At 39.7% G+C, this 19,745-nt stretch overlaps 1 protein-coding gene across 1 annotated transcript in view; it reads right to left on the minus strand.

The window, feature by feature from the left end:
• Positions 1 to 19,745, minus strand: part of LVRN (laeverin) — a 39,899-nt gene that overhangs the window by 10,953 nt on the left and 9,201 nt on the right. Inside the window, exons 4-14 of the mRNA XM_065656659.1 lie at positions 17,698 to 17,824; positions 15,419 to 15,573; positions 13,966 to 14,079; positions 9,951 to 10,094; positions 9,544 to 9,609; positions 9,342 to 9,407; positions 8,217 to 8,386; positions 6,639 to 6,715; positions 3,213 to 3,352; positions 1,639 to 1,694; positions 232 to 385 (exon numbers count right to left, since the gene is read on the minus strand). Coding sequence (XP_065512731.1) covers positions 232 to 385; positions 1,639 to 1,694; positions 3,213 to 3,352; positions 6,639 to 6,715; positions 8,217 to 8,386; positions 9,342 to 9,407; positions 9,544 to 9,609; positions 9,951 to 10,094; positions 13,966 to 14,079; positions 15,419 to 15,573; positions 17,698 to 17,824 — 1,269 coding nt within the window. The remainder of the gene's footprint in view (positions 1 to 231; positions 386 to 1,638; positions 1,695 to 3,212; positions 3,353 to 6,638; positions 6,716 to 8,216; positions 8,387 to 9,341; positions 9,408 to 9,543; positions 9,610 to 9,950; positions 10,095 to 13,965; positions 14,080 to 15,418; positions 15,574 to 17,697; positions 17,825 to 19,745) is intronic.

The raw sequence follows: 19,745 nt of genomic DNA on the forward strand, positions 1-19,745 counted from the left end.
TGAAAGAAAACAAATGCTCATTCTCAGAGAAAAAGATGGAAAAGTTCTCACATATTTTAAACATAAGTACCTCCTCCTATTTAAAAAACAACAAAAAAAGCTTGACGAAATCATGCAAAGAGCATGACAAGAACTGTGACCCATCATAGTCTTCACTATATTCATTTTATTCTGACTTATTTAAATAGTCTAGCATCTTTGCTATAATAACTAAAAAAAAAAAGGTGATACCTTTAAAAGTGGATATAATTCATAGTTCTTCAGAGTACTTTCCAAATTCTTAGGTACTAGGTTTGACAAAACCACATTCCATACGAAGAGTTCATCTTCTTTGGCAAGGTACTTTGTTAGTTCAAGTGCTGTTTCAATCTGAATGTATCCAAATCTGTTTCAAGACAAAACCTCATGCTTGAGCGTACCTATTCACATTAATTACCTACCACGAATTTCTGTTTATTTATGAAACTGACAATAAAACGTCAGGATATTGCATGGAAAGTGACCTAGAAATTATGTTGGAATAATAAAATAAATACAAAACAGTGGTGCCTTTAAGTGCCACTGTCAAAGTTATAGAACAATCGTGGCAGTAAGCATGGCATTATGCAGACTGTATTCTGCTAGTGTCTGTAGGATACAATAGAGGCACATTTACAGCATGCTTCAGTTTCACTAAATCAAAAGCAAGTAAAAGAGCTGTGTTAAGAGCTACAATACATTTGTATTTTTCTTGCTAAACAACATATTTTCATTACAGGTTCTTTTGTGGAATATACATTATTGTAAAAATCAAACAATTTAGTTCACATGCATGCTATCCTTGGAATTAGCAACCTCAGCAAGGCACTTATGTGCCTCACTGTGGAATTCGTAAGGAATTCATTCTTTCCTGATAAAATTCCAATTCAAGCTCCTCTCCTCCAGAACAGGAGCATTTCTAGTGTACTTCCATAGAAGCACAGTTATATTCCTTATTACATACTAGGTTTGAGCTCTCTTATGAGAAAGGACATTTGTATGAGAGGGGGAATGGGCATTTTTACTTCTTCTTCTCAGAGCTACTTTCACAGGGTTGAATATGCTTGGGCCACCTTTGCCCTGAGCTCCCACATCATAGGTGTCTGATGTTCTTGGGATCTCTGGTACGTTTGAGGCACAGACATATTTATTGCTTCTTCAGCTCCCTACAGTACTGGTGACCTCTCTAGCACCACAGACATGAACAACCAAGTCATCCATGAGCAAGGGAAATGAAAGAGGTGTTAAGAGTGATACATAGCTCTTATTTCAGCATGGCTGAGATAGTTCAGAATAAATCAGGGAAAATTCAGAATGTTCATTCAGAATCTTTTTTTCTGTTACAACAGATATAGGTCACTCCCTGAAAAAAACTCAAGACAGTGCCATTATTTAAAAGGTTTCCTAAGACCTGGAATAAAAATTAAAAAGAAATTTTGAAAGAAATCACTCAGCACTGACAGATGAATGGATTAAATACTTAACTCCCCCACCATTTTACCAAAACAGCTGTTGTTCTTACAGGGCACATATGGGTAGGAATAACCAAAGCAGAAGTAGCAATGTTTACTGCAGTTATGTAGTTTAATCATTTTCTATGACATACAGAAACATACTTACTCTGTCAGTGCAAAAACATCATCTATCAGCTGGATCCTGCTGACAGCAGGAATAGCCTGCAGAAAGGATTCATGTAGTGTTAATAGGTCTAAACATGTCATTTGGAGTCTGAAAAAGCTTTATTATGTTTCAGAAAGATAAGACAAGTCCCTAACACTTTTTTTCAAAGCCAAAATCTTCTATAAAACATCATAAAATGGATGCTGCATTTTAAGCTGAAATTATGTATGTGCTTTTAGGGAAGTTTATCTATATAAATATATAGCTACATAATATATTTATATATAAAAATATACAGCTACAGTTCATTAAGCATGGAATTTCAAGATCCCTCTTACTTACATGCTGTAATGAAAATTAAAATATGGAAATGCTACATTTCCTAAAAATATCCTAGTTACATAATTTTGGTACTTTTTTTTCTTTTCAAGGCTTCAGTTCAGAATACATACTCAGATTAGTCCAGAGCAGGGTGTCTGGTTCTATCATGAATTAAATGACCGAGGCAGAGCTGTGGGTGAGCCCCTGACCACAGCTCATGCTCTCGTGAGGACTCCTCATCCCTCCCCATCTCCTCCCTGCTTCCATGCCCCTTCAGCTTGGCTGCTGCTCCAGCAAACCTTCCCACTGACCGGTGCTGAAAAATAGTCCCATGTCAGCACACACCTATTTTCCTGCTGACTTAGATTTGCTGTGAAAGAAAAAACTCTAGCAGAAAAGAAGCCAGTGTTCTGTAATAAAGGTTTAACCACACTGCGTGCTCTGATCGGCCTCATGTACAGACCTCCTGGAGAAGTCATCTGACCGCTCTGATAACTATTACGCTGAAAGCTTAAACTTTCTCACCATTGTTACCAAAACCAATGAGATCACATTACTACTGGAGCCTCCGGCTCACTCTGGGGTTAGGCAGCATTAAATACTATGCAGACCCATATACAGCCACAAGTATAGGCTGCTCTGTACTGCTTTCACCTTCAGCCCAAGCTGTGCTAAGTCAGAGGTGATATGAGATCTACTCTGAGTGTAGTGTATGTACAGGACTTAAAGAGCCCAAGTAGAACTGACTGGAACTTCTAAGAAAAATCTTTCTCAAAAAAGAAAAGCAAGAAGAAGCAAAAAACCCATGTCAGATGATTTTTTTTTTTAATTTCACTGGCAGAAACATTGTGCTTTGAGGAAATGGGAAATAAAAAGCTCTCTCCCAGCTTTCCTTCTCCGTGTTTACCTAACAGCAGATAAAGCTCAGTCACACATCTATACCAATAACTCTTCGTGCCAAATTTAAGAGAAGGGAAGAACTACAAGTTGTTAAGACAACTTTGAAGACAGAATGCCATCTCATGTGAAATTATTTTTCATGCTTATGTGAAACTATTTGGGCCTGTTCGTATTCCGCTATGGAAGGTTGCCAGTGACTTTAGCGATGAAACAGTGGATCATTTCTTCTTATGTGATACCTGAATTTCTCATTATTCCAGGTTTTCATCAATGTGATTACTAGTAAAAAACTGCAAGAAGAGATAAATGGAAAGAATCTGTTTATAAGCTTGAGAAAACAAATATTATGTTACCTTTGGATCATTTTCAAGCAAGCGTGCTAATCTTTTTAAGTTTAATTGATCATAGTTCACTCTGTAGTAGCCACTTAAATTTACATTTAGCAGGATCCAGTCATAGTCTGACTCCGACACTTGCATTTCAGGAAACACTTCTGTAAAGTGACATTAAAATGTATCATTTTATTTTCTGTGCGCTCCTAAATTCTCTTGCATTTATAAACACTGGACTCAGTGCTCCTCTGAGATCTGAGACAGTTTTGAGGTTGGACTCAAAAAGAATCTCCCACAAAACTCTGTGCATTTGTGATCTCTGCTCTGCACAGCAGAAGAACTTCAAAAAGCAACTGACCCCTCAGGTACTGAGCACCTTGAGATGGCAAAGGGGAAGGTGAAGACCCACTTCGCTCCTACCCTTTAGCTCATAGGCAGCTGGGAGAGTTAAGAAAGGTTACCCAAGAATAAACAGTCTGGATGAGGGGCAACACTCTCACCTGCCTGCTGCAGGACATAGACCCCAGCATGTCTGCTGCCCCAAACACATCGCTCAGTACCTTACCGAAGAACTGACCGTCTACCAGTATTCACATCAACACAGATCAAGGAAATCAAACCAGCTAAGTCTATGCAAAAAACAAGTGAACAAAAATTTTATTTTAAATAAATGTCCTGTAGTCCCTCTGAGTTACCTCACTCACTAAAGGCCTCTTTCTGCAGTTCCATTTAATCTCACTGCTACCTCCTTTATGTGTGCTTGTCTGATCGCTTGCTCCTGATGACCGACAGCACATCTGAAGGAGCCAGTGCAGCCTTGAAGGCTCTGAGCTGCCTCATCAGAAAAGGATTCACATGCTGCTTTAATTGGCTACGATCACCCTGATTTAAGAAGATGGTAAACTCTCTTAAGACAATAAGTCAATATTAGTGAGTAGCCTAGGCCCAGCACTGCTCCACTCTGAACAGAAGACTGAGACTTCAATGTGTTTTGACAGAGTAGGTACTATAGGGTTCATCGTCAGTCATCTTCAAAAGGTAAATGAGAGAGAAAAGTGGTACAGGACAGATACTGGCTTAACCATTTAAAAACAGCATGGATGGGCAGAATGCGGCACTAGCAGTACTTCCCGGATAATGGCATATCGGTTCAATGCTCTGCTCATCATCAAGAGCATTTTGAGATCCAGCTAAAACAGCAAAACTCCACTCCCCAGGCTGAGTGAAATGATCTACCATAACAGCATCCTCTTCCTAGTGCGTCTTTTTTTGCTACACAGACATAGATCGCTCAGGGACACTGATCTACACAATTTTATGGGCAGAATTTAAGTATGTAGACACTGCCTGAGGAATCCTAAACCATCAGGACAGGCTTTTAACCCTGTACAGTGCAGCACTGAATGAACACGCTTGGCTACTGGTAGCAGCCCAGCTTGTAGCCTGGAGTTTCATTTAGCCTGTTCAGAAGTAACGTAAATTAGTTCCTGAAGATATCTTTGCAGCAAAAACACACATACACAAAATTGGTTTTGAGATGTTTCCTCATTATGCCACTGCATCAACTATTCTGAAGTTGAAGTTAAAACTGTGCTTTGTACCAAATCCCTCATTTTCATCTACCAAAACCATGCTCATGAATACCTCTGAATGACTGCATTAACAGTTCTCCACCAGAAGCCTCTTCCACCTGACAGGAACAAAATAGTAACTGAAAACTACCTTTAACATTTCTACCTTTGTAAGAAACCATTTGGTTCCTTTGATTTGAAAAGTCAAAAAGGACTATTTTTTCATCTTAAAACATGAATGCAAGTTCTTTGACTGAACAGTGTCTGCTAAGTTTGATACATGGCTTTCAAATACAAGTGGAACATGTTTTAATCCTGAATTTCTACTTTATCGTAGTCCCTACTGGCAGATGCAACATGTTGGGGTTTTCTCATAACTTCTGTCACTCTTAAGTCATGTAATGGGTGAATTAATGGATCTGTTATCACTTTAGTAATAAAAAAATTAGCACATGACACTAATCATTCCAAGCAAGTCCTGCCTAACAATTCTTTTCTTCAAAGTTTCTCATTTTTCACCTTAGCAGTCACTGGTTTCTTTAACTTTAAACCTAAAGCATTCAGAGGAGTAAACATCCACTCTTTGCTTATTTACTTGTCCATATACTATGAAATGATCACTCAAGCTTACTGCCTCAAAAAGTGGGAAAGTACCTTCTAACCACTGCAAACAGAGGGTGGAGAGCTGGGATGCACACACAAGATATTGTAGTTTTGCTCTTAAGCATTCCACAAACACATCAGTCTCTGCATCTCCTTGTAACAGATTCAAAACCTGATGGAGTTCAGGGTTGACTTGCCAAACAGAATAATCACCCCATTTTAATTATTACATTTCTTCTTTCTCAAAATATCATAGAATCATAGAATAGTTTGGGTTGGAAGGGACCTTCAAAGCTCATCTAGTCCAACCCCCCTGCAATGAGCAGGGGCATCTTCAACTACATCAGGATGCTCAGAGCCCCGTCCAGCCTGGCCTGGAATGTCCCCAGAGACTGGGCGTCAACCACCTCTCTGGGCAACCTGGGCCAGTGTTTCACCATTCTCATTGTACAAAATTTCTTCCTGATGTCTAGCCTGAATCTCCCATTCTTTAGTGTAAAACCATCACTCCTTGTCCTGTCATAACAGGGCCTGCTAAAAATTCCATCCCCATCCTTCTTATAGTCCCTTTTAAGTACTGAAAGGCCACAGTTTGTTGGAAAGCACCAAGATGAGAAAGAACTGCATTTTTCATTCCATGGAGACACCCATACATACATTTTTCTATTATAAGTCTTTAAAACTTTTTAAAATTTTACTCTTTTTGGAAGATAATTTTTGTATTTAATTTGAATAAACAAATTAAATCACACAGTATTGAAAATATTATTTTTCCATTTTTTACAGTTATCCATGTGTGACAATGCTGGGTCACTTTACACTGCCAGTTTTAATCTTTTTCAGCCTTCATATCTACTACTTGAGCTTGATCATCTTCTGATATACCACAGCTGAGATCCTACTTTACTCAAAAACTGTCATTAAGACCAGTGGGATCTGCTGGGGTAAGAATAATACAGAAGCATGAAGAGCTAGGAGTTTGGATTTGTGTTCAAAATGAAAAAATCGATATTATTCTGGAAATCTCTATTCCTAATATGCATTCTGCCATATTATTAAAAAAATATGCTGAAGTTTGATGCGACATAGAAAAAACCAGTATATTAACCTATTTGAAAATTTATTGCTGTTGTAACATAAAATTAGCACAATAAATATAGGCATTTCTGTAATTAAGTTTTATCTCCCTATTCAATTCAAATTCTGTTTATAGAAGTGTTAGCTGGGTTTTTATCAGCTGTTTTTAGCATGTGTGAACAAATACATTACTTACTGCTGCTTTTATCTAGCCACATTAAGGGTTGGGATGATCCATTTCTCATCCAAGAAACAGGAATAATCCATGTGTTACTTAACAAACAAACAAACAAACATACAAAGACATAATATAATTAGTTCTTATGCTTAAAAAAAGAGAACTAAACCAAACAAATACAAAAACCCAACATCTGACAGCTGATGCTAAACTAGATTGCAGATGAGTGAGCTCTTGAAAGAATCTCCATCTACCTCCTCTCCTCTCTGGTACACAAAACCTCAGCAGATGGTACTTTTGCTGTATCATCACTTAGGTTCAGCAAAGACAAGGGAGTTTTAACATGGATTTGAATAGTCACTCATATCTAGACTACTGTTCAGTGGGAAGTATTTGAATACCACTGTATCTTTGTACTCTGGCTTTCCTTCTTCAGGCATTAATTTTGTTCTCCTCACTTATTACACTTAACCCTATTTCTGGAGAACACAAAAGTCCTTCTCAGAAGGTATCTACTAAAAAAAAGGCTCCAGGCAAGCAATACAATTCTAATTCCGACAACTGTAATTTCCTTTCTGAGGGAATGTAAACCTTCTGTCAAAAACAGATGAAAGCTACAAATCCCTAAAGTTGCTCACAAAAATGAAAAATTCTGTAATATCTCTCCTGGATTTGCTTAAATTCACATGCTATTGCCTCTTGCTGAGACTGCAGTAAAGGACTCAACATTTGTAACTTAAAACTCCTTATCTGATCTCACCAAAGACACTGAATGGACAAATTCTCTGCACTTCCTGGAGCTTGGAAGCAAAGGAAACTCTGTGGTTCTCATCAAAACTTCTCTTTTGGCTGTTTGTATGACCAGCAATAGCATCCAGGGAAAACCTCCTTGGGCTTTGCCCTCCTTTATGCTTCTTCCCTGTGTGAGAACTCACCTCATGGGCCCTGCCCATGTATCTCAACACTCATGAGAGCTGCTGAATTTAATGACATTTCAAACTCTAGCCATGAGTTTCCAGAGTGGGTGACCAAAGACAGATCCTTCTACCACTGTTTTTAGGCATCTGAATAAGTAGCACAGCTTGCAAAAGCACCAGGTACTTGGCAGTGCTCACTGTCAGGAACTTAGAGCTGCATGTCAGGTACTCAGCATTTTCTGAGAAGGGGTCATTTATAGAAGTACTTAAATGCAACTCGTTTGCCCTTGCCAAGCAGAAGAGACTGGGAATATGTGCACTGGAAAGAAGCTACAGCATGGTTCATCCAGGTTGCCAGTCCGTGCAACTGAGGGATGAGGAAATCAATTTCCAGGAAAAACTCCTGCCCTGCAACCCTCTCATGGCCTATGCCTGTCCTTACAAAGCCATTATGTGCCTGGAAAAGTCACTAGTCCAGAGGAAAGCAACCTTTTGGCAAAACGGGTGGCTGGCAGAACGAGTGCAAACTCCAGTGTCAAACAGATTTTACTTGACAGTCCATGACATGAAAAAACATGAATTTTAAAAATCAGATGGTCAAAACATAATGTCCTAATGGAAGAACTTCCTGGAAGAAACCAGGGCATAAACATGTAACAAAAACATAAGCCAAACATACTTGTAAGAATCAGTACTGTTTTCATTTTTTTTATTAAGAAATTGTTCCTGACTGATTGTGCCAGTGGTTAGATTTAATGTTAAAACTGGAAACCCGTTTTGACATGTCCAGGAATCCATTATTTGTTTTACAGATGCTGGCAACTGAACTTCATCCTGTGCATCTACAACCTGCAAGAGAGACAGCAATTATCATTATTATTACTTACGATAAACAGGGTACTTTCTGATATTGCTTCATTAACACTCTCGGGGTTGTTCTAACATGTTAGAGAAAATGTAACTCCTTATAAGCAGTTTGCTGGCCTTTGATTCATGCAAAAAATCAATATAACAAAGTGAAAAGGCCATTACTGACATTAATACAAACACAGCATAAGCCTTTTAAGGAATTATGAAATATTGAGATTACATTTCTCATTCTTATAACCTTACTGCTAACCATTCTCTTTTAGTGTTAACATACTTACACATCTGTATGACTATGACAGACTTAATCTGTTAATTTCACTCAAATAAAGCTGCCAGAAGACAGCCTTGCATATCTGAAATTGTGGCACTCTTGTTCTTAACCTACGACTGAGTCTGCAACACAATGCAAGTCTTTTTTTAGAGGAATAGAAAAGTGGAATTTTAAAAAATAAACCTATTATTATCATCTGTTATCTTATTCAGATTTCTGCCAAAATCAGCAAAGGGTGAAATGCTGAGTTACTGCCCTGGGTATAGACTTTGCTGGGTCTGTGACATATCAGCATCTTGGATCGTCAAGCCCAGAGCATCACACACAGTGACCTGGCAAAAATTAGGCTCCAGAATAATAGACTATGCCATTTCATGTAGGCTTAGGCAACCTCCATGAAACCCAAAACTCCACTTGGCCCTAATTTCCCATCTCATTTCTCTACCCCTTGTACGTGTTTCCACTGATCTCAGGTGCAGTAAAGCAGCCAAATAAACACTTGTGAAGACATGAGCCGAAAGAGCAAGCATAGCAAATGTTATGCAAGGGAAAGACTGCACTAGGGATAGCCAAATTCCAGTGCAGTCCTCTACAAACTTTATATACCCTAAATTTGAACTGTGCCAAATACCAGAGCAAGAATACTAGAGACAAAATGAGTACCATCTGTATGTGGGTCCAGAGATCATCTTGGTTAGCGTTTGAGAAGGAAAATTCTTCCAGATACAACTGTATAGAAACAAACAGAACCATCAGAATTCATGAGGGTTAAATGAAAAGCACCAGTAAGACAAACAGTAATTTGTGCAACTGTAATTTTCAAGATCATAAATCAAGATGGAAGATGTTAGTTTTTCAAACTTACTGTGAGTGCTCTGATAAACAACTTCTCAGACAGGAAACAGGAAAGCATCCAGGTAATAGAAGCCCCCTGGAGCAGAAAAAAAAGTTACGAGAAAATGTGAATTATTATTGCAACCATTATGGCAATATTTTTTCAAATTTTATTCCAGATAAGTTAGTCAGGCTACTTCTGTGCTTCATATTTCAAGGAGCTTTAATATGTCTTCACTGTTTCTTTCATAGCCAAATAGATTTGCAACATCAAATATATTTGTCTGTGCAGCAGAAACCAATATTGAAAGATAAAACTACCTAAAAAAAGCATTGTAATTCAACAGAATATTCCACTGTTACTCTCAAACCTATTTAGTTTAACCTACCGTTGGTTTAGAATACACAAGAAACTGGAAGAATTTTTTATTTTTTAACCTTGTTGTATGTGATGCTGTCAAACAGAGACATTAAAGCAAATGATTCTTTGATCTTGTCTTCGCTCTCTGACAGTGATCGAACTCCTATTTCATTGTCTTCCCTTAAGACAGGTTGTACAACATGAACATAAAAGATTTTATCCTGCAAGAAAAAGACAAATCTACGTGAGCTGAAGAGAAAATAATTATTCTCAGGAGAGAATGTCATTATAGGATTAGCACTAACAGAAATAGTCTGTCAATAAACAAAGAACGATCCTTTTTCCCGCTATCCTACTTTCCAATGAACTAAAAGGGACCTTACATCCGATCATAACATTTTCCACACACAACATTATTAATCAGGGCAGTGAAAATTTTATATCTGAGATGATTGGGGCTTGAGCCTGGCAAAGACAATGACAGTGTAATCCTCAGCAAAAAAATAAGTCAACTATATTGAACAGCAAATGAACAAATATTGAAAACTTGTATCTCATTTACGTCTGTATGTCATTAATATGGCAGCATTTTTCTCCTAAATCCTGTTTCTCCTGCTGCAACACTGAGTAATAACCTAAAAACTACTAAGAGTAGCAAGGCTTAACTATGCAGCATTTCTGCTGCCACCCGCTGACAAATATGGAGGGAAAACAGATCCTTTGGTGCAAATCAATGAAGTTCTCTTTTTATTATATGATGATTCATTCCCCCAGCTGAGTACCTCTCCTACGACCGGATGGAAAATACTATAGTTACAAAGGTAAAGAAAAACAAAAGAACCCCAAACCAAACCAAAACAAAAAGAAACAAAACCCCTCAAACAAACCAACAAAAACCAACTAACCAAATTAAAAAAAAAAACATACATTTTTTTCTAAAACACTGCAGGCCACTTTGAGCACTTCTACTTTTCAAGAAGAGCACAGGCTTTGAATTAATACAATCAAATTTGTTGAATTATTTCTCTCTCTGTAACCAGCCAGTAAATTTAATCTTAGAGGTTCAATTTGTAATTGAGTGGTGATCGGTGGTGTGAAGTCTAGTTGGAGGCCAGTGACTAGCAGTGTACCCCAGGGGAAAATATTAGGTCCAGTTCTGTTGAACATCTTCATTAGCGATCTCGGCGATGAGGTAGGGTGTACCTTCAGCAGGTTTGCAGATGACACAAAACTTGGAGGAGTGGCTGCTACCCCACATGGTCATCCTGCCAACCAGAGGGGCCTGGACAGGCTGGAGAAATGGGCTGATAAGAACCTCTTGAAGTTCAGCCAGGGCAAGTGCAAAGTCCCGCACCTGGGAAAGAACAACTCCAGAGACGAGTACATGCTGAGGGTTTCCCAGCTGGAAAGCAGCTTTGCAAAAAAGGACCTGGAGGTCCTGCTGGACACCAAATCAAGCATGAGTCAACAACGTGCTCTTAGAGCAAAGAAGGCTAATGGTAACCTGGGCTGCCTTAGGAGAAGTTGTGCCAGCAGGCTGAGGGAGGTGATCCTTCCCGCTAGTCAGCACTGGTGAGGCCACATCTGGAGTACTACTACTAGTTCTGGGCTCTCCAGAACAAGGGAGACATGGACATACTGGAGAGATTCCAGCAAAAGATGTTGAAGGAACTGGCGTATCTCACACATAAGGAAAGGCTGAGAGAGCTGAGACTGTTCAGCCTGGAGAAGAGAAGGCTCAGGGGATCTCCAAAGGAAAGGTACAAAGAAAGTGAAACCAGGTTCTTTCCAGTGATGCCCAGTGACAGGATCAGAGGCCATGGGACAGGAGGCTCTGCCTGAACACAGGAAATACTTTAGCACTTTGAGGGTGACAGAGCATGGGAAACGTTCTAAACTAAAAGCTTAAATTAAAAAGGAGACAAAGACTTTTTTCTAATTTAAAATTTGGTGCCTTTATGCTTTTCAATAATATTAAAATATAGCTTTACAGAGAATAAAGTGAGCTGTTGTTGAAGCTTGAAGCAGGGGGCTGGCATATCCCATGACCTAAAAAACCTTCTGACAGAATTTGTTTGACATTCCTGTATTAGTTACCAATCAAGCATGTAATTAAGTACTTTGGTGAACTAAAGAAGGGAAGTGATGAATGGTATTTCATCTGAGCAAAATGAAAAGCAGAGTGGATTCACTGCAGTTTCGGGCCTGCCCAGACTAAAGGCTTATCCTTTTTTCAGAAGCTGAGGGCACCGTGCACAGACATCCATGATTACACAGGTGAGCACATCTCATCTCATGGCTACAATTAGCAGCACCTATTCTCTCGTCTCAGAGTTTAATGATGAATGGGATTCTCCGATATGCTGTGGGATTTATGTTTATTCCATTTGGGTGGAACAGGAAGGAGTTTTACCCTGCTGTCTGATTAGCCATGTGCATTACATATGACTTATCCACCACCAGATATCCACGGACCCAGTGGGGTAAACGGACTCAAAATGGCCCAACTTACTCACTGCTCAGTAAAGGTACCTGGGTAGGGGGTACTTGGAAAAGAGCTTGGACAAGCAGGGAGGCAAACCATCAGCTACAGAAGCCAGGAGAGAAAGCTGTGTTTGCTGAATGATAGATCTAGGGCAAAACACCAACTCCTTCTCACTGAAGAATCACAGCTGTCCAGCCGTCCTGTGCACCAGCTGTTGAAGAGCTGGGTTTGATGACAGCCCCCAGCAGATGGAAACCCTCCAGAGAAGAATCCAGACCAGCTGGGCTTTCCCAGGGGACTTAAGTTACAAATGCCATGGCTTGATTAGATCACATCTCCTGCACCTTCCTTGTCTTCCTGCATGCTGGAATTTTCCTACTTTGTCTTACTTACTTCAGTATCTCAATGTCTTTCTTGTAATGAGAGCCCAAAACTGAACAAAGTATTTGAGGTGCAGCCTCACCGGCGCCGAGTACAGTGGCACAATCACTTCCCTAGTCCTGCTGGCCACACTGTTCCTGATACAAGCCAGGATGCTGTTGGCCTTTTTGGCCACCTGGGCACACTGCTGGCTCATGTTCAGCCAGCTGTTGACCAACATCCCCAGATCCTTTTCCACCACGCAGCTTTCCAGCCACTCTTCCCCAAGGCTGTAGCGCTGCCTGGGGTTGTTGTGACCCAAGTGCAGGACTCGGTACTTGGCCTTGTTGAACTTCATACAGTTGGCCTCAGCCCAATGATCCAGCTGGTCCAGATCCCTCTGTAGGCCCTTCCTCCAGCAGATCAACCGTCCCACCCAGTTTGGTGTCATCTGCAAACTTACTGAGTGTGCACTCAATCCCCTTGTCCAGATCATTGATAAAGAGATTAAACAGAACTCGCCCCAATACTGAGCCCTGGAGAACACCACTCATGACCGGCCACCAACTGGATTTGGCTCCATTCACCACAACTCTTTGGGCCTGGCCATCCAGCCAGTTCTTTATCCATCGTAGAGTACACCCATCCAGGCCATGAGCTGCCAGCTTCTCCAGGAGAATGCTATGTGATGTGGTGTCAAAGGCTATACCAAAGTCTAGGTACACAACATCCACAGCCTTTCCCTCATCCAATAAGCAGGTCACCTTGTCATAGAAGAAGATCAGGTTGATCAAGGAGGGCCTGCATTTCATAAATCCATACTGACTGGGCCTGATCGCCTGGTTTTCCTCATGATGGCACTAAGGATGACCTGCTCCATCACCTCCCCCAGCACTGAGGTCAGACTGGCAAGCCTATAATTCCCTGGTCCTCCTTCAGGTCCTTCTTGTAGACAGGCGTCACATTTGCCAAGTTCCAGGATGAGAGGAAATGGCCTCTAGTTGCACCAGAGGAGGTTCAGATTGGATATTAGGAAAAATTTCTTCATGGAAAGGCTTGTGAAGCAGTGGAACAGGCTGCCCAGGGAAGTGGTTGAGTCACCATCCCTGGAGGTGTTTGAAAGACAGGTAGATGAGGTTCTTAGGGACATAGCTTAGTGCTAGATTTAGGTTATGGTTGGACTTGATGCTCTTGAGGGTCTCTTCCCATGAAAATGATTCTATGATTCAATAAGCATTAGCACTTACCAGTGAAAGCTTGGGTTCAACAAAGGTTGCTCCCAGGTACTCAAAGTAAGATGTCAGTCCCTCATTAAGCCACAGATCATTCCACCAGTTCATTGTAACAAGATTTCCAAACCACTTAAACAGAAAGAAAAAAATGTCTTAACATCTCTTCGAATTGCTGTTTTCACTTTTGCATGTTCAGCACACATACCTATGCTGAAGTAACTTTATTTAATGTGTACATGTCGAATGGATAAAATGCTAGATATTCCTTCAGATAGTGAAAGTTCAGTAGAAAAAGATGCATCTTGGAAAAGGTCAGAGGTTCAGGGCAGTTAATTTCTAACTGTTTCACCTACAATTTCATACCGTTACTATAGATGTCAGAGTTTTATGTCATTCTTCTACTCTATCCAATTTTAAACACTTCCCAATAAAATTTAAAGATCTAAAAGATTGGTCTATGATTAAAAGTAGGACATTCATCAAACAATTACAAAAACATTTTTCCACATTCTTAACAAAAGGAAATAATTAGGGCGCTGATAAACAGAACTTGGGAAACAACAATTTCCAAAATCAGCAAATGCCTATCCTGGCAAGCAATAAAACTTCCACAACAGTTGCTATGTAGTCATATTTGGCAGTTCACATTTAACAAAAAGCTATTCAATTGCAGATTTCTATTTTATTTGTTAATTCTTGAAATCTTGAACTACAACTTTGTTTTACAATAAAGTTTAATAAATTACTGACATTTGTTTTATTTGCCTGCAATAAAAACACTCCATTCATCTGAAGGTCTGAAAAGTTACAGACTTTGCCAGAAGGGCATACAAGTGCACTAGCCAAGTTAAACTCTTTCACTAATTTTGTTAACTAAGTGCAAACACTTGTTGCTCTAGCAAACAACAGTAAATTAAACATAGTTAAGAAAAAAGTGAAACTGCATTATCATTCCAAACCAAGTAAGAAAAAATTTGAAAATCTCTGTGACAGCTGGACAAAGGTCCAGCTACGGTGCAAAGTGTGTTCATATTGATTTTGCTCTGTCATACCATAGGCTGTTTCTTACAGAAAAATACATTACTTTCGCAATAATATGCTTTCCCACTACAGAATAATGCTTATGAAGTCCATTAATTCTCCCACTGAAGTACTAAGTATGTTGAATATAGAGAGAACTGTGTCGTCCCTACATCCTACAGTATTTTCTAGTAAGAAAAAAAATAAGTAGTCCATTTATGGTTTTGTGTCAATGAGTCTTGTGCAGTCAGTATGCCATCTGTAATATGATGGTATCTGCTTTTAATATTGATTTATTAACTGAACACATGATCTTTCAGTCCTCTAGTACTCACACTCCCTACTGTTAATTCACTACATTTCTTCTACTAATTAGTGACTGCATCATCAGCAACTGTAAGGAAACCACTCATAGACAATAAAATGTACATAATTTTTTACCACATGCCTGGTGTCCTAGCTCATGTGACACAATTATGGCAATCATTGCCTTTCTGCTTGTGAATTCGTCACTTGGGAGGTACATCAATGATGATTCTTGGAAAGTAATTAGCCCCCAGTTTTCCATAGCACCTGCTCCAAACTCAGGCAGTGCAACCAGATCTAAATTGATTCAAATAGAGAAGGAAAAAAAAAAGGTATCTTTGAAATTCGGAAGCAAAATGCTCACATGATTTTAATGCTCACACTGGTTCAGTGTGCAATTGAAGGATAATACATTTTATTGGTTCTTTGCTATATTACGGCAATGCTCTTGCAAATGCCCTGTAAAATTTCTTCTTGTCATACTTTTCCTCTCTGACTGCCACTCTTTCAGGGAGCCACATAATAAATTCCCATGAAGCCCAGATCTGCACTGTATCTTGTACATACAAACGTTTTGAACAAAAATGATGACTGTATTCTACCAATACATTCACTTATGGCTGTCAGAGATCTCTCTATGTGTTTCTCAAGTGTTTGGGAAGGATCATACCTCTTTCTTCAGCTTAGCAACTACAAAAAAAAACCCCACGCACAATCTTGCTCATTCAGCTCTGTGAGAAGGGGGATCCTTTCTGCTCTTATCTGAAAGGAGCCTTAGAAACATCATGTCTCAGTTTCCATAGCATGGCTGCTCTGCACTCCCCTTCTGCCTTATGCACAGGGAGCAGTTTTCCAGTTCAAAAGCAAGAGCGGGACAAAACAGAGAAGGGCTATGGATGAACATCAAGGATCTCAAAGAAAGAGATACTGTTTAAACTCAGCAGCAAAGAGCAAAATTTGCAAAAGGTTTATAGAGCATTTTGGAACCAGACAGAAGATTGTACTCCAAACCAGCTGACCATGAGCCTGTTAACCTGTGCGTGGTGCTGAACTCCAACAAAGCTAGACTGTATCTCAGCAGGGCATATTGCCTCAGGCCTACAGCAAAGTTAATTCATCTAGCCAGCCTTGGGCAAGAGAACTCACTTATAACTGCATTTTTAAAAGGTGAAGACAAACATTTAAATACTTCTAATAAATGTGTTTGTTCTTCACTTCACATTTTGAGTTCACAATAGAAATCTCTAGCATTTACAAGGAGCTGTTCTTGGTTGACCTAATTGCATTGATTTTTTTAAGCAAAACATCAAAGAAAGTCAGTGGGAAATGCGGTCAGTACCAGATGTCATTACAGTGGGGATTGTAACAGTATTACTGCATTCTGTGAAACTGAAATCTTACCTAACAGGAAGCCTAAGATGCCATTCTTCTACTTCAGTTTTGTAATATTTTTGTTCTAATTAATTAACATATTGGCATTGCTGCTGAACAGAATTGTCTACAGCCCTTAAGTAGCTTGTATGATTACCAAGATAACAGAATTTTAAAAGTGATGACTGCATATATTACATTTTCCATAAGTGTAGTGTTATTCTAAATACACTGGGAGATAACACATTTACACAGATGTAAATCTATTTCTTTCAAGTTCTGCCATACAGATTTGATGAACCACCAAATTATCTAGTCAAGAAAGGAAGGAAATTCTTCCTCCACAGTCCTACAATCCGCTAAGATCATGGGCAGGTCAAAATTCATTTTAACTAAGAATTGCCTTCTGTGCTCTCAATATTCTATCAACTTGTATAGAAGAGCATGTTCCCACTTGGGAGTCCAAGTCCAAGTAGCGGACAAATTGTGCAGTGAACCACATGATGGCACCCTTCTTTCTTGACTGAAGCTTGACGTAACCAACTTACCTGAAGTCCATTTTAAGCAGAAGCAATGTTTTCCTGTATGAGTGTTTTTCTGTGGAGGAATGTGCAGGAACATACAGGCAGCTCACAGGTAAGACAGGGCCATATTGAAGAAAGCAAGGAATGCTTTGGGGAGACGTGGGTTACCGCAAGCAAGGATTTGCTAGGAGGACTTAGGGACTTGCCTGTACCAGGTCTGTGCACCCCAGAAACAGCCACGTGACTGAATAACTCCTTTCTAACCACCTTTTAGCCCCATCTGCCCCATCATTAGGAAATGATGCTTTAACAGAACGAGAGTGATGTGAAGCAAAGAGTGATGAGCTACAGGTTAATAAAAGCTATGATGCAGAAAGGCGAATTCAGTGAGTTAAACCTTAGGGGTTTTATTCCATCAGTGTGGTAAGCTGTAAAAAGAGACTACTGTAAAAGAGCCCATTGCTTCTGTGAACGTTATACCATCGGCAGCCATTTCTGATGCATTTAAGAAAATAAGTAATCTCACCTGTCTTTGGCAGAGGGTAGCTGACATTAAGTAAGTCTTCCAGAAATGAAAATATTGGGCCTGTGATATTTAAAGCATAGTCAACATACCCATTTTTAACTGCCTCTTTCCGAGCCCAAATACGTATCTGCAATAAAAGAAGGAAGTGTTATTTTAGGCAACCCTCATATTTTCATTTTCTTTGCTTCTCTTTTGAGAATCATTGTTTGAAAATGGGGCCTGTCCACACCAGATCATGCAATGAAGCTTTTAATGAAAAAAAAATGCCAACACAAGTCTTGCGGAACCAAACAAAATGTGGCACAGGGCCTAATCCTCCTAAAATCTAGGAGAGTTCCAGCACTTTGAAAGGGCCAAGACTTAAATCCAACTATCCCCTGCTGGAAGAAACATATTCCTGATTTTCTTTTATTAACTAGGAAATGCTGTAAAACTATTTAGATCTGCATATCTTAAGCCAGCATATTCCAGCCAGTAAGTCTGGGTGACAAACTTTCCTTCAGCTCTCAAGAGAAATGGATGTTCAGAGAGCATTTGCTGTCCATGCATACACATCTCTCCAGCTTTCTCACAGGCTGCAACAGACCACTGGCCTCCCACTGCTGCTACGGAAAGCAGAGGACGCCTGAGCAAATTGACATCTGTACCTCTGAGTAACAGAGATGGCAACAGCAAGCAAAGCTTCCTCCTCCCGTGCCCATTTGCATTGTCATGGTACCGAAGAGAGCAGCTGCTTGCCCAAGGTGATGAAGTAGACTGGGGAAAGGTTTATGTCTCCATCATGTATCTCTGGACTTGAGACCCCTCAGGTGTCTAGCAGCTCAAAACCCCCACATTTCTTGCATCTCACAAGGAGCTGAACAGCCAAAGCCTAACAGTACAGCTGAGGAAGCATCAGGATTTAATTTTAAAGCGAAAAATTAAAGCATATTCACTCAACAGACTATCCTCAGCCTCTGAGCCTCTTTTCAGCCAAGGCTTCAGAAGGGGTCCAATATCAGATCACTTTACTTTGCAAAACATAAACATAATGGGCAGACTTAAAATCCTAATCTTAATACAAACTTTGGGTTATAATACCAGTGTTTCAGGTTGTAAATTACTTAACAGAAATGACAAAACAGACACAACAAATATGCCCAAGCAAATACTCTGGAGGTATAAATTGAGCATCTCTGTCTGTAACCAAGGGGTGAAATACCCTCGCCCCTCTGTCTCACAGAAGATGGGTGGTGGTGCCTCTTCCCTCTGAAAAAAAGCTAGTTTGAATGCTTTGCTTTGCTGGCTTCTGTCAGTACACATCAGCCCAACAAGAAGGCACCACAGTCAGTGCTGTAAGCATCCAACATGTTTGATACAGGGTATATATGCAAGTATGACATACCAAGTCCAATGAGCTAATACTGGCCTTTCTAGGACACTTCTGCATTGTCCTCACACCTTGTCCCACCTTTCTGCAGTAGAATGAGAGCAAACTAACCATGAAGGTAACATCGTGCTCTCATTTATTAAGGGTAGCAAGCATAAGGTTTTATGCTTGAGTTTACTATTTATTTTGGAACAACTTGTTACATTTTTTCCCTGTTGATTTTCAACAAAAGAAGGCAAGTGAAACAACTGGTGCCAATGGAGTGTATTTTTTTACAGCTTCTCTCAAGCTTTGTCCACTGTTGTGTAAAAGCAAAACTGAATACTCACTGATGTAGGAGCTTCGAACACAAAACAGTCACTTCTGGAGGCTAAAATATGTGTCCACTGCAGAGTAAAAGGTTAAAACACTAGAATACAAAATGCTTGGAGCACAGTATCTCTCCCATTGATGTCATGACACTCCTTCTCAAAGGGCCTTCAATAACAAAGCACTGAACTTTAGTGTTTTGGCACAGCAGTGGAAATGGATATATTTTCCAACTAAGAGAGCTAATAAGATAAGAAGACCCTAAATTACTACTAGTACTTTCTGCAGAGTCGCTGCCTCAAAAGTTTTAACATCCAGAGATCATACCTACTTGTGGAATTGTATGAAGTGACCAGGACAGGACAATAAA

Source organism: Caloenas nicobarica, chromosome Z, assembly GCF_036013445.1.
Source record: "Caloenas nicobarica isolate bCalNic1 chromosome Z, bCalNic1.hap1, whole genome shotgun sequence".
NCBI lineage: Eukaryota > Metazoa > Chordata > Aves > Columbiformes > Columbidae > Caloenas > Caloenas nicobarica.